Here is a 15,064-nt window from a genome sequence, read left to right on the forward strand (position 1 = left end):
AGATCAATTATCATAGCTACAAAAGTAGGCAATAAATCACTCTCTTGCAAGTATAGATACTCCTACATCTAACTCCTAAACAATAGGATGTAAACAATAGTGGATCAAACATGAAGCATTCAATCACAGACCGTGGCAAATCATCAGCTCCCATATAATCTTCAATATGAAATGAATTGTTGCCATGAGCTACACCTCATTCGGTACACACAAGGCACACTCCCCCAACCTTTCTCGCGACCAAACGAAATGGCAGACGTATGTGTTGTCCGTGACACTAGAGAACACGAGGAGCGGAGGATCACACATCATGGCCATGGACATGTCTACCACTACTTCAAATTTCTTCTTCTTCTTCTACTACTACTACTACTACTACACATATAATAAATATTACCAATGACCCATTTTCACACTCTGTTTCTACACTTTGCTTTTTATATGAGTTTTCCCTCAATTGAACTACCTTGTGGGTTTCTCAGAGGACCCTCTCTGAGCCCTTATACGTTGCCTCCAATTCTGATCAAGCCTCTTGGAATCAGAAGACCACTGATGGATATTAAATCCAACAGCAACAACCACAACAACAAGGAGAAGAAGCCACTGCTTGATGCAGAGCTAGATGCAGAATGGGGCACACCCAAGCTCAGAAAGGTAGCTACTAATCTTCTTTCGTACGAAGCTCCCATAAACTTTCTTGGCTTAGAAGAAGATGAAGATGAAGCTGATGGTTATGTCGATGGGCGTGGAGGAAAAGCTTGTATATCTGAAGAGATCCTCAAAGTTTTGCCCAAAAACATAGGTAAAAAGAAAGCTGCTGTTTTAGTTTGTCTTTTCCAGGACGAAGAAGGAAAGCTCAGAGTCATCTTGTCAAGAAGAGCAAAATCTCTTTCTTCACATTCAGGTATGTTGTGCTTCATTTCAGTATATACTTATAGAATTAGATTTTTTTGTTTTGTCTTATGTCAATAGAAGGAAAAACAAAACGTGAATAGAGAGACAGATAGACGAATTACAAAGGATAAACAAGATTAGGGATGTAAACAAAAATATGGAAGTAGCGAAAGAAAGAACGAGAGTGGAAACACTCACACACATAGGTAAACATGACCATGAGAGACCACAATATTATCCATTAAGAGGCCATGGCAAGGATCAATCTTGTCTCTCTCAATTTGTTACATTCGATGCTGCAGTGTAAATCACACTGAGAAAACTGGTAAATAGAGAGAGGTAGATTTTATTGTTTTATTCTCTGGTCAAATATGACTGATGGAACCAAAGCAAGACATTTTCATATAGTATGTGTGGAGTTGATTAGTGACTCTTGGTGCTCAAGAATTTTACTGATGAATGTAGCCTTGTGCACATGCAATTGGCACACACACAATCTGACACTTCCTTGATCTGATTCATTGCTTCCTGAGTCAGGAATATCATTTCGACCCCTTTGATTATGCAAGTTGCAACGATCTCTTGGAATGGTCATGTAGGAATTCCTTTCCACATCCGTTGATCTGACCACCTGGTGACATCTTTCATTGTTACATATTTTTTCTTTCACAGTCATTAAACAGTTGAGCTCTCCAAACAGTCAACATACCCTTCTAAACTATGGCCCAATTGGCAAAAAATGCATTTGTATTTGCTTTCACTCTCTTAAATTCTCTCTTGATCCAGAAATCACAATTATATGTACCTGAAAATGATTGCAGCATGACATAGATCGGGGAAAAGGCCTATTCGATGTATATCTAGCTCTTGTTTCTCTAATCGAACAAGCACACGGCAATATATTTATTCCAGTTAGTAACAATTACTGCTAACTTATTTGTTCAGTTTTCCTATGTTAGTATAATTGATGGAACAAACACAAGATGATATATTTATTCTAATCGGTAACAATAACTGCTAACTGATTTGTTCAGTTTTCCTATATTAGTATTAATTTCTCACACAAGTTTTATTTATGTGAAGGCGAAGTTGCATTGCCAGGTGGAAAAAGAGACAAGGAAGATGCAAACAATGCTGAAACTGCTTTAAGAGAAGCACGTGAAGAAATCGGATTAGATTCATCACTAGTTCGAGTTGTTGCCTGCATTGAGCCCTTTCTATCGAAAGTAAAATACCTTTGTTTCAAAGAGAACTGATCTTTTGTCATATGCATTGTTTTTAAAGATCACTAATTCTCCCTCGTGTTTCGGTTATATAGCATTTATTAAGAGTGACTCCAGTTGTGGCTCTAGTGCCTGATAGGAGTAACCTGCAATTTACTCTAAATCCAAGTGAAGTTGATGCAGTTTTCGATGCGCCACTAGAGATGTTTTTAAAGGTAACTAATTGTTCTCTTAACCGTTTTTTCAGTTGGTATTATCTTCTATCATAAGTTCCTGAAGGTTGGACTTGCTCATGAATATAAAATTGAAATTATTGCTATTACATTTTGAAAGAAAAGATGTATGGATCAAGGTGAATCCACTATTTGAAAATCCTTCTATATATTGTGATGATTAGAAATTTAGAAAGCGATGAGTTTTTGATAAAGCTCTGTCTTTATATTGTACGGGTTGTAACTTGTAAGTTTAAACTTTTTGTAACTTCATGCATAGGGTTTGGGAAGGAAGTAGCTGAGGTAGGAGTATTACTCGCAACCAAGTTTGCCAGTTCTTAGCCCATTCTGTATACTTGTTTAAGAAATTCCATATGTGTTTATCTTGCTTGTCTCTCATGGATAATGCTGGAAAGGGAAGGGGGGGCTCCCTTGTGGGTGTTCTGCTGGTGTGATAAAGTGCCATCCTATACCCTTTGACTGTAGTCTTACGCAGAGTGTATGAGAGAATGAGGGTTAGCTACATTTTATATTAAATTAAAACTGTAGTTCTCTAAGCGAAGTTAGTCTTCACTTCAAGCCACTGAAATTTATCTGCATCTGCTCCTGCTGTATCATTTCATCTGTTTTAAAACGTCATCTGTACTCTACTATTGTCATTTTTCATGTTGCATCCTTTATAGCACACACAAAAATGTAGAAAATTTTGGAATTGTAGGCATTATTAAAAGCCAGTGAGATACATGGAAAATGAAAATTTATGTGAAACTATATGCTTTTGTTACAGCTTCAAAGTCTCGTTTATTAATAATATATATATTTTATTTGGCAGGATGAAAATCATCGGTGTGAGGAAAGGGAGTGGGTTGGATTGTCTTATCGGGTTCACTATTTTGACTTTGTTGTCAATGATGAAAAGTATCTTATATGGGGTTTGACTGCGTCAATATTAATACGGTGTGCATCGATCGTTTATCAACGATCTCCAGAGTTTGTTGATTCACCAGCATTTGTGCCCATCACCAACCATGTTCCGATACAATCCTCTCATGGATAACGATGACGGTTGTGGTAGTTCTTAGTTAATGATAAAAATATGATAACTTGAATCTATGAGCAAATAAAGCTATAATAAGTCACAACTTGCTCTGTTTGATCAAAGCAAAATGTGAAAGGAATTCGTAGGATAAAATTGATTGCCATCTACTTAATGTTCACAAAGAATATGTTCCTCTTAATCATGGATCATGTTCTTTAATACCAAGAAACTGTAACACTTGAATTTTATTCAATCTTTGTTAACATCAATGTTTATTTGGAGCTCACACAATCAAGTTCAAGACACTCCATGGAGGTTATCTTGGGATTTTTGTTTTTTATTAATAGAGATTGTATTTTAGAGTGGTAGACTCTTCAAAAAGAATCACCAAACAATGGTGTAAAAATTATATTGTAGTTCTCAATAAATATTTTGGTCAATGTCTAAGTGACCTTTTAATCGATAACCTTTGATATCGAAATGATTAACTAGTTTGGACGAACTAATCGCAGTTTGAGTGTTTTTTAATTATCAAACATTGGTGTAAAAGATATATCGCATTGCTAACTTTTGAAAAATCTATTTGCTTCAAAAAGGCAAGAATTGAATAAGAAGGCTATCATTGCACAATCTGACTTTAGAAGAACTAGAAAGTAAGATATACAAATAGGTAAAAGTCCGCACAATAAGGTATATATGTTCTCTTATGAGTCAAATACCTCCTTAAAATCAAGATGAAACTTCACCTAAGTTTGCTTGGATTCATACCCTTTGATAGTATCACATTTACCTTTATCCTTAACTATAATAAATTATTAGAGTGGAATTTGTAGTTTTGATGGCTTTTATTATGCTCATCTTAACTTAAAAGCTAATAATTACGGAATGCTTGATTTTGAGCTTCAAGCATAGAGGTAGCATCATTAATGTATTGATAAGTCGTAAAACTTTTGATGTTATTCAAAATGAAACTAATTAACGATTAGTGCGACCTTTGTTCTTCTAAAGAACTTTGTTGAGCATAAATTTCAGTATCAACACTTCCTTTATTGAGCATATGATACAATGTATGTTCTTTTTAAGTACCATTAAGGAATGCTTGAGTTGACACATCCATTTCGTATAACATGCAAATATCCTGTTCACAATAGTTGGTGGCTATATAAGCAAGTGTTTCAATGCAACAATTTGAATTGTAAAGTGAAGATTGTGCTTATTGCCTACTTTCACACTACTAAACAAACATGAAGAATGTTATATTCTCGAGTTTTGATCACATTTGTGTACTGACAATGTTCCATAACACCAATCTTGGAATACTTTTCTTCATCCATAATTGTTGTAATAATTTTACTTCACAAGCATATACATAGGAGCCCATTTCTTGGAAGAATGCACCTTTAACTTTTTATGATGCGTCATGATCAATTTTCTTCACATGGGATCTAAAAAATGTGGAGATTCAAGTTTTTCATATTAATATCTTTGGTATTGAGGAACTTGATCCTAGTTTACATTGTATTAAGTAAAGCAACCTCGGTAGGAGATACTTTAATTCGAAGGCCAATTTTTTATGTTGAATTCCAAGAATGGACTTGTTGGAATGATATATCTTTGAGGTTCCAACTCCTACAAGTAGCAATATTTGAACATCCATGGATGGAAAGGTTAGTAGAAACCTAAAGCTAGAATGTCCCATCAAACATGAAGTGTGTCTGCTAGAGGCGGAATTTGGACACATAAACGTTTGATACAAAAAAGTATGGGAACAATAAAACTTGTATTTTCTTAATGGGACAATAATCACACACATTTCTTTTATTATTTTACCACAAAAAAATTGTACACATTTCAACCATATCACTAGTGACATTATATTGTTCCAACTCATCAACTTGTGTTTTTACTAGAAATTATGCACTTAATGCTCCATTTCTAGTCATTAACCTTTTACACTACTTAGAGAATCCATCCAAAGTTTCAAGCATAACAAGCACTAAGTCTCCAAACATCATATTAAATTAGACATTCTATCAATCATTATGACTCTTATTATTATTACAATGCTATCCAAATGAGTTTGAATCTTAAATAGTCCATTCTTGAGATACACATGTACATTGAATCTCATGTTTTTTGGGACTAGGAGTCAAAGAAACTCTGGTTGAATGGAGTGCTCAAAATATGAGCTCCAAAAAGTTCTGATCTCAAAAGTCTTGTTTAGAGAATTTTTTTTGCCCAACTTAAGGTTGACATCCATTGTCGTGAAGATTTCCGACTACGGTGAGAAACTCGGGTAGGACAAAAAAAATGGGGATGTGCAACATTGCACATGCACTTGTAAATTTGTATAATGAGAAAAAGATAACAAATGTAAGGGGAAGGGTAATAATCTAAGGTGCTAAAGGTGCACCATGAGGTTCGTAGAGGCATAAAGGTAATGTGCACTTTGTAGAATAGAGGAAAGTACATGAAAAGAAAGGGTGGAAAGGATGTAAGAAGCTTGTGTAAAAAGTAAGAGAGGAGAGATAAAAGGTAGAGGGGAGTTAGGCTAAGAATTTATAGAGATAGAATTATATATTATATAAGAGAGAGTTAATGGGCTAATGGATAGTCACATTAAGTTTTAGCTGGAGGTGCATTGTTCGAATCTAGTCTTATAGTGTAGCGTGGTTTAAGGAATTTTATTCCTTTTTGCATTAAAGACGAAATTGGCGACCCCCCTTCTTCTTTTTTCCTATAAAAGGAGGTTGAGGGGGCTCATTTTCGGGGGGAGGACGCTTTGGGAGGAGGAGACTATCGCCATTTTTCCTTCGGAGCTCTTCATCATCTTCTTCACCACTTCTCTTCATCTCTTCATACCCCTTCATCCCCTCATCGCCATGTGCTCGTCTTCTTTGCATTGGCACTCGAAGTGCTCGTGAGCCCAAGCTTCGTTGGTTCGACATTGCTTCGCCCCGTTCGTCGTTGCGAGCCTGTGTGCTCGCCGTTCGGGTGGTCGTGGTTTGTTGGGGTTGGCATTTTGGTGGTGCTTGTGTGTTCATCTTCGCCGTGGTCGGTTTTGCTCTTGTCTCTAAGAGCATTTAGTATTTATGTTTTGATTGAGTCGGTGGTTAGCTAGAAGTTACTGTTGTAATCAAACCCTATTTATAAAGGGGCCTCTTGCGTTGGAATCGAACACGTATTTACTCCTTTGGCCGATATCATTCGTGTTCCTTCTTTCTTTCTTTCTTGTTCGTGTCTTCCTTGTACGTTCGGCTGTCTTGTGACAAGGGAGCGTTTCGGGCGTGCCCATGTACCTCTCCTCCTCATAAAGACGTACGGGCATTTGTGTTTGTGTTATTGTCCCCTTGGATTCGTAGAGTGAGGATTTGTAGAGTGAGGATTCGAAGAGAGGATCCGTAGAGAGGGTTCGTAGAGTGAAGATTCGTAGAGAGGATTCGTAGAGTGGGTTTGAAGAGTGCTTTATATTTATAAGATTTAAAATAAATAAATAAATATTTATCCCTTGAGTACTCCCTAGTCCAAGACCCTCGTGGTCCCACCCAAGTAACACACGCGCGCGAAACTTCGCGACACCGTTTCAATTGTTCTATAACAAGAGGCTCAATATTTTTATCGAACAAGAACTTTTAAATGTGTGGCTACTTTAATTGTGATGTCCCATCTCATAAAAACATCAGTTTCCTTTCTGCTTTAGTTATTTTGCAACTAGAATGGGAGAAGACACCTTAACTAATAAAAATAAAGGGAAAGCTTAGAGTTTGAGAAAGAATATATTATCATTCTCAAAATTATATTCATGTGCTTGGCCAAGAAGTCAAGAAATCTCTCTCACTCGAGAGATCAAGATAGTTTTGATCTGCACATTGAACCTGTGCTAGCATGCTCTTCTTATCATGGAGATGCTAACAAGCTCTTATCTAACATGGATCTAAAGTTGAGTAATAGTACTTGCATTAATATTAGATATTGGGAAATTTACGAGAGACGTGGTGCCATGGCATTGATGCACACATGCTCAGAAATAGGAAAATACGAACTTGGAATTGGTTGAACATTGAGTAGAAAAAGTGAACATGTGACCTATGGGCCTCAACGTACCAAAAATAGAACATGTTAGGAAAGCTAATACAACCTTTTAGAAATTCGATGATATCTTAGGACTGAATCAATGCCCACACCACTAAAGCATGTTGGTTGCTCATCTACTTGCCATGAACATGGTCCCATTCCATGTATGACGACTAATCTCCCATAGTCCAAACATTTTTTAACACCCATAGGGAATTGAAATTCACCCTATAGGTCTAGTTGATCCCATAACCAAGATTAAATTTGGGTTTTCTTCATTTTAAATACATACACATAGGAGGGTTTGAACTTTGTACTACAAATGCCTTTATCTAGGATGACCATCGTGTGTGAATTTCTCTAGGATGGATGAACTCTTCAATGATATGATTGAACAAAATAGAGTTTAAACATGTTTCAAGCCTAAACAAAGTAGTGTTCATGAAACAAGGTATAGTTCAAGGGCATGTAGTTAATTGTTTCTTTCAACATCCTGGGCCCTTGACAAAGTCAATTGTAATAGTATTTTGAAAATGGTAAAACACATACCTATATCTAGTCATTTGACGGTTTTGAAAGCACGCATTTATGTGAGAAATTAACATGCCAACTCAAAACAACATATCAGTTTTCTAATACATTTTTCACAATGGGAATTAATAAGTGTGTCCACTCTTGCTCGTCCTTGAGGTAGATAGCTTTACATGCTGTTTTAGAATCTGTGAGCAATATTTGGGCTCTCTACAATGACAATATATCCACCTGTGTATCAAAACAATACTGCAAAATTAATAGAAAAATTATGTGAAAGCAAGGTTCTGCTCATTCAAAATCTCACACCAAAGAGAAATTCTTGAGAACATATCTAAACCTGAATGAATATGAGGGCCACAAGTCAATGCTAGGAGAGAGCGGTCTCAAATTTATTGTTGAAAACATATTTATCATTAGAGCTAAAAAAAATTCATCATTCTGATGACAATTATTTTATATAACTTTGAGAAAAGACAGCATACTTTCTCAATATCTAGGAATTAGAACCATTTTGTGTTCAACTTCCCCTAATATAAAGTGTCGGTGCAAAAGTCTCAGTTGTAATGGAAACCCTTATTCATCAAGACAACATAAATGACAGGAATTTTCTAATTAATAACACTTTCAGTTGAACCCGTCATTGCAGACTCCAACCAGATCCAAGACTCTGATGATGTCATTGAAACTCAAGAAAAAAGGATAGGGAAGTAAAGATATGTATGATTATAAAAGAAAAAAGTTGCTACACAAGAGTATGCATATCTAGCCCCCAATGAAAATGCAAAGTAAAATTGGTGAAGTACATGTCACACCATAAGTTTATCAATATACATGTACCAAGAAGTTAATGAATGACAAGACATACATAAATTGAAATACTATATGCACCGTAATGTAGCAGTAAAAGAATGTCTTGACTCTTACATGAAAACAAGATGTCATGAATCCTATATGCTATTTAGGTAAATTCAAACATAAATGATGTCGCTACCTAACATGTGTTTTAAGATGCAAGTTTTCGGACTCGACACATGTGGAGAAGGGTTTGAAACCCAGCAAACAGCTACATAAAAGCAAAAACCCATTACCTACCATGTTAATATTTCCGAAGGTTCTCAAGGGGAAAAAGATCCAGAAATAAGGCTTTACTTGTACAAAAGCATTGAAAATGGAAATGAAAAGAAAAAGCATCCTGTCCCTTACAAAAGCATTAAAACCAAAGTGGTGGGCATCAAGTGCATGAACTCAGGTTTCCATGTATATACGAGATAGCCACTGGACAGATACAACATATTCATTCTTCAACCGGAAAGAGTCTCATCATAACCAATACTCATTTGCTTATACATATGGATGGATTGCATTCTCATAGGCAATCAAAAGTCATAGAAAAGAATAAGGATTTCACATCTATAAAAATCAACTAGTGACAAACCTTCGTACAGGGAGACTTTCCGATATCTTCATCAAAGAAGAGATTTTAAGCTCAAGCAACTCCATCCTATCTTTGAGACTACTCTCTGACATCTTGAGTTTTCCAATCTCCATGTCTAGCGAATCTGTTCGTTCTTTCTCCTTTTGGACTGCTCGCAGAAGCTCTCTCACAAGGACATCTATATTACCCAAGTTGTTGCTATTACCATCAATACTTTGGGATATCAGCTGTAGAGAATTAAAACTTGCTTTTGGGGACTCTACTGCTATGTTCCTATCTTCCACCATTTGTATTCTCTCTTTCAAAAATCTCTCAGATAACTCTAATATTCTCACATCATTCTCTAGCTTCATGGTTCTTTCCCTCTCCATTTGCACTGCTTTTTGAATATCCATTATAAGAGATTCAAGCACATCATACTTACCATCGGTGAGGTAAGACCTTTGGAAAGGAGAATTAACATATGACTGGGGAGTTGATGATAACGAGCTATCTTTGAAGGTCTCCTGAGATTTTGGCTTCATATCGTTACCGGTTTTCTTCATAGGGCGTTGAATCATACCCATCCATGGAACTATGTAAGGTAATAAAACGATGAAAACAACACTGAAGATGAATAAGTAGACCAAATAATTTGCAGGTGTGTTCGCTGGTGGAGTATTCGATGGTCGAGCATCCCTATTCATAATTCCCCAACAAGAAAGGTTCGATTTCTTACCGTCTTTCCTCTTTTAGACTAATTGAGATTCTTATCATTATCCTCAATATATATGACACTAAAGGGACAGATTTATGGCCAGTGGTAGGCGTTTCCTTTGCTGTTGTGGAGACAAAAGAATCACTTCTTGCTGAACAAAAACTTGTCTTGGTTGTGAATATACTTGTTGTATGTAAGAGAGTTTTCCTCAATAGTTCATCATCGTGTCCCTACATGAAGATAATCTGTAATGAGAGACCTCCAACAGAAACTTGGATCTACTGCATTTGATGTATCATGAAACCTTCGATCATTGCATTCAATATGGCGTAATGTTAATTTTCTTCAAATAATAAATTTGTTTTCCAGTTAAACAGCTTGTAACAAGTGTCTTACTATGAATATTGATTCTGTGCAACCATAGCCAGTTTCCTGTTCTTAAGTATAAAGAGAAAATGTTGGATACACACACACACACACAATGGCGTAATGTATTTTTTTTTTCAAATAATTAAAAGATTTTTCCAGTTAAACCGTTGGTAAGAAGTGTCTTACTATTAATGTTGATTCTGTACAATCATATCCAGTTTTCTGTTCTTTAAGTACAAAGAGAAAATGTTGGCTATACACACACACACACACACACACACACACACACACACTATACAAAGTGTCACACATACCTAGAAAGAGAGGTTTATACACAAGATCCTTCAGAAAAAAACACAACAAAACTACTCGAACTGAAAATACACACACGCTCTCTCTCTCTCTCTCTCTCTCACACACACACACACACACACACACACACACACACACACACACACAGGAACATAATGTTCATGATTGCTTACCTTTAAAGAAGGAAGCATATATCCGCAAAACTGAGCCGCCTGTTAGTTTAAGGATCTTCATCTGCAAGAACAGATTCCATGAAGACTCAAAAGAAAAATCCACAATGAAAAGGAGGAGGAGGTGAAGGAAGAGAAGACAGAAGAAAGGAGAAAGAAGGAAGACAGAGAGGAAGAGGGATGAGGAAGGAGAAGGAGAAGGAGAAGGAGAAGGAGAGTGAAGAAAGAAGAAGGTGAGAGTAAAAAGAATAAAACAAATGGAATTTCTTTTATTTGAGAATGATAGCGAGTTGCTCGAACAAGAGGAAGGTCGTATCTCGAAAAGCCTCATTTCTCGAAAGAGAGGTCGTGAGTTCAAATCCTACCAAAGCCACCCCATTTCTCATGGGCTAAATTTTGTCTTACAAGAAAACGTATCAAAATATATAAAGTTTTAGGAAGCCTTGAATGTGAATGTGAATGTGAATATGAATATGAACATGAATGAATTTAAAGAGTATTTATATATACTCTAACATGTCACAAAACGTGGTGCTTACGTACGTATTTGTTTTGACCTTGATTTGCAAGGGTTGTAATTGGTGGGATGTAGTATGTTTCTTGAATTTGCTTGGGTTCTTTATGCACACTCATACAAAATGCGAGCAATTATGTTGTAGAATAACTCAAATAAATGCCGAATACAAGCATTCACGAATGCAAGCAACTATCAAGATTCTAGAGAAGGACAAGTTTTGATGTTTGCATTTTTATTTTTATTTTAAAAATAAACAACACAAATATTAGGCTTCAAACTTAAGAACGATGTCTCTTCGTCTTGCCCAAATGAGAAATGGAAAATATTTTAGAGATGGTTTCAAGGGTTCAAACTCAAAACCTCTGTTGCACAAGACGGAAACATCAACATTGAACAAAGGTTCTTATTCTTTGTTTAGTTAGAGGCCAAAATTCCAAATTGTTGTGTTTTACCCTACAACATTGATGAATTTCTTCTTATGTCCATTCCATGACACCACACCTCCTACATTTCCCTTTGAGCCATAGATGCGCTTTTATTTTCTATCAATGTATATGTCTAACAATAATAATAAAAAGATAAACTATGATTGTCGTCAAACAAGTGAAGATTATTCTCTAACACCGCTTTTGTTGTTGTGTGCCTCAGAAATGAATCTTGAAACAAGTAAACAAGTAATGATTTTGGTAGGCTTTCCCTTAAGACATTTATGTGAGAAACGTATTCTCGAAGCATTAGATGGGTCAAAGATGCATATGGGAATAAAAAGGCTTTTTTGAATCACATGACTTTGTTATACACTTCCATAAGAATACACATATATCACACTCCATGAGAGAATAATGGGTCCTACATTCCTCAACCTATCTTACAAGTTACATCTCTTTCGAACTATTACCAATAAGTATATTTTTTATAAAATCCAAATTTGGCATATATGATATTCTTCTGATCATTCTTTTTAGGGAAAAGTACCAGGATACCCCTGGAAGTTCGTGTATTTACCAGAATGCCCCCGAAAGTTCCAAATTTACCAAACTACCCCTATGTCCAAAAAAATACACTTTATAAAGTAAGTACAAAGGACCCAAAGAATCTCTTAAGTAAAGAAATTTGTGTTTTAAGGGTATTATGGTAAATAGGGCTTGTAGATTTGAGTGTATAATTATTTTATAAAGTGTATTTTTTTGGACATAGGGGTAGTTTGGTAATTTTGGAACTTCCAGGGGCATTCTGGTAAATAGACGAACTTCCAGGGGTATCCTGGTACTTTTCCCTTCTTTTTATTTGGTAATCTCAAGGTACAATGGTTTTGTATTATCAAGTAAATGAATATATATATATGCCATTTGAATTGTGATGCCCTTAAAAAAGGGAGGAAATCATAGAATATTCGACCATGGTAGTCTAGATGTATGTGTATTTAGGAGACCAAGTATAGATGGAGTCAACCTAGGTTAGCTAGTACTCAAGGGTGTGCACTGTGTATATGAGAGTTTGGAAGTCAATGTGTGGTCCATCATGGATGTTCTACATGTGACATATTGGATTCAAGAAATCATCATAAAAAGTATGCCCTCGGTAGTTTGGATGGATAGATGAGTCAATATCTTTTTAACATCTATGTGAGACCAATTACAATCTATTGGATGGGGCCAAACCCATGGCAAGGATTGAACTTTTGGTGGACCATGTGGGGAAGTTAGGGGTTTTTCGAGACTTTCCTTTCATTGATTAGTTTGATGGAGCTTAGCAAAATGTTGGCATAAATTGTATCTTCACATTGTCATCCCTTGTAGAGCTATAGTATATCCTTAATTATAACATTTCATGCAACAACCTATATGGCAACATCTCCTTAGAATTTTTGCTAACTATTTTCCCACATTGGTTTTCACTTGGGGCATGGTGGTTTGGACATCACTTGTTCGTGATGCGTTCCATTATGACGTTGAATCTATGGACCAATGGACCATAGATTTTACACTAAATCTGGAAGTGTTCATGCATTACCATTGTTGTCATTACAGTTTCTAGGAATACGGAAGGAAGTCCAACCAATATGGGAGATATTGAGTAGTACGATTGTATATCACATCTAGAAGGCTCAATGATCTCTCGTTTTCCATCAACTTAAAACATCACTAGCTGAATTGGTTTCAAATATTTGGTTAGACATAGTTCATACTTTGAAGGGTCAATGGGATGGTATATTTGGAAATTCTAACGCTAAAATTGCTCAACAACGTGACTTTCTTATCATCTAGACAACTGCTCCATTCATGACATCCAATTACAACACTCCTTATTGGCATTTTCTACCTATGAAGTGGTTGTTTCCCTCACCGATCACATAAATTTTAAAATCTTGTAAAATGTTTACACTAATGATAGGATATCTTCTTTAAAATAAAACAAAACATTTCATACAACAAAGCATTACACTTCGACTGCATCCATTATTAGATACCTTGACAGTAAAATAATGCATTATACAACATCCTTGATCTTGCTTCTTTCCATGCTCAATAGACATATTATATAGGCCTCAATTATAAAGCTTTTACCCAAACATCCCACTTGTTAAATGAAAATCTCTAGAACCAAATCAACCATGTCTATATTTTGGTCATGAGGATTTATTGCATGCGGCATGCACATATCCCTAAGAAATTGTGATATAACCATTGTATACAACAAATGAAATAAGTCACTATGTGCGGAAGTGTAATGTGATGATGCATCTACTTTATGAACCACTTTAATAAAATAACCCATTCATATTTCAACCTTTTAGAAGAATCATCTAGTACATGAATTACACGCATCGCACATGCACCAAAAAGTTTTTGTTCTATTTGTATGTCTGTTTGTCTATCTTACTGACTCTCTTTCTCACACACATAGATTCCAACTTTCATAATAATCAACTATTTCATATGGTATAATAGAAAATTACAAATTTAATTGAAAATGCTCTCATGAGCAACATTCTCAAGTTCATATTGTATCCAAACATTGCACCGGGTTACCGGATGACATGGTAAATTTCATTTATGGATTTGGATTTCACGATAGAAAGTATCCTTACTCTAACGATTTGTGCCACTTACCATGTCTTCTCCATTCACAACCGTCTTTACTAATGGTGACTAAGGTCAAGTTGTAACAATGCATCAAGACCAATCCTTAGATGCATGACCACGTCTCCTAATAGCTCGCTCTAACCACGCAAAGAAACGAAATGTCAAGTTGCACAAGCTTTAACACATTTTACAAACTTATCCTCTCACCTCATAGAGAATATTTAGTTATGGTCGTGGAGACCCGTGGTTTATTCTCACATGCTTCTTGATTATTACAAATCTTAATCATAGTAGTAACACGTGTGATAAACGCATGGACTCACAGTTAATGTCAACTCAACCTTGCCCACAAGTAGTTCTTCTCAAGTCCATCCAACTAAGCGACGGGTTATCCATAGGAAAACACTATCAACATCCTTTGCTTTATGCAACTAGCTAAGTATTATATATAAGTATCCAATAAATGGAGATTTGGTGATGGAACTAGTAGGTATATAATATT

The 15,064-nt window shown here is 35.8% G+C and overlaps 2 protein-coding genes across 2 annotated transcripts; one reads left to right on the top strand and one right to left on the bottom strand.

Annotated features, from left to right (window-relative positions):
• The first annotated feature begins 424 nt into the window (after positions 1-424).
• Positions 425-3,852, top strand: LOC147867890 (nudix hydrolase 11-like). Its single transcript, XM_087315795.1, has 4 exons — positions 425-904; positions 1,978-2,120; positions 2,213-2,332; positions 3,162-3,852. Exons 1-4 carry the CDS (start codon positions 442-444, stop codon positions 3,384-3,386), a joined length of 951 nt encoding a protein of 316 aa, XP_087171921.1. The 5' UTR covers positions 425-441; the 3' UTR covers positions 3,387-3,852.
• A 5,406-nt stretch (positions 3,853-9,258) lies between these two features.
• Positions 9,259-11,108, bottom strand: LOC147867891 (uncharacterized). Its single transcript, XM_087315796.1, has 2 exons — positions 10,963-11,108; positions 9,259-10,338 (listed from the first exon to the last, which is right to left on the bottom strand). The coding sequence occupies exon 2, from the start codon at positions 10,095-10,097 to the stop codon at positions 9,396-9,398; it is 702 nt and encodes a 233-aa protein (XP_087171922.1). The 5' UTR covers positions 10,098-10,338; positions 10,963-11,108; the 3' UTR covers positions 9,259-9,395.
• Between the last annotated feature and the right edge of the window lie 3,956 nt (positions 11,109-15,064).

Source organism: Azolla caroliniana, unplaced genomic scaffold, assembly GCF_043228905.1.
Source record: "Azolla caroliniana isolate FFs.n. ecotype wild unplaced genomic scaffold, voAzoCaro1.0.p SCAF_2, whole genome shotgun sequence".
Taxonomy (NCBI): Eukaryota; Viridiplantae; Streptophyta; class Polypodiopsida; order Salviniales; family Salviniaceae; genus Azolla; species Azolla caroliniana.

Bases quoted from the DNA above. Each gene is read 5' to 3' on its own strand.
- LOC147867891 (XM_087315796.1), bottom strand. From the start codon at position 10,097: ATGAATAGGGATGCTCGACCATCGAATACTCCACCAGCGAACACACCT.
- LOC147867890 (XM_087315795.1), top strand. From the start codon at position 442: ATGAGTTTTCCCTCAATTGAACTACCTTGTGGGTTTCTCAGAGGACCC. The intron at 2,121-2,212 runs GTAAAATACCTT...TCGGTTATATAG, and splicing joins TTGAGCCCTTTCTATCGAAA to CATTTATTAAGAGTGACTCC. The intron at 2,333-3,161 runs GTAACTAATTGT...TTTATTTGGCAG, and splicing joins CACTAGAGATGTTTTTAAAG to GATGAAAATCATCGGTGTGA.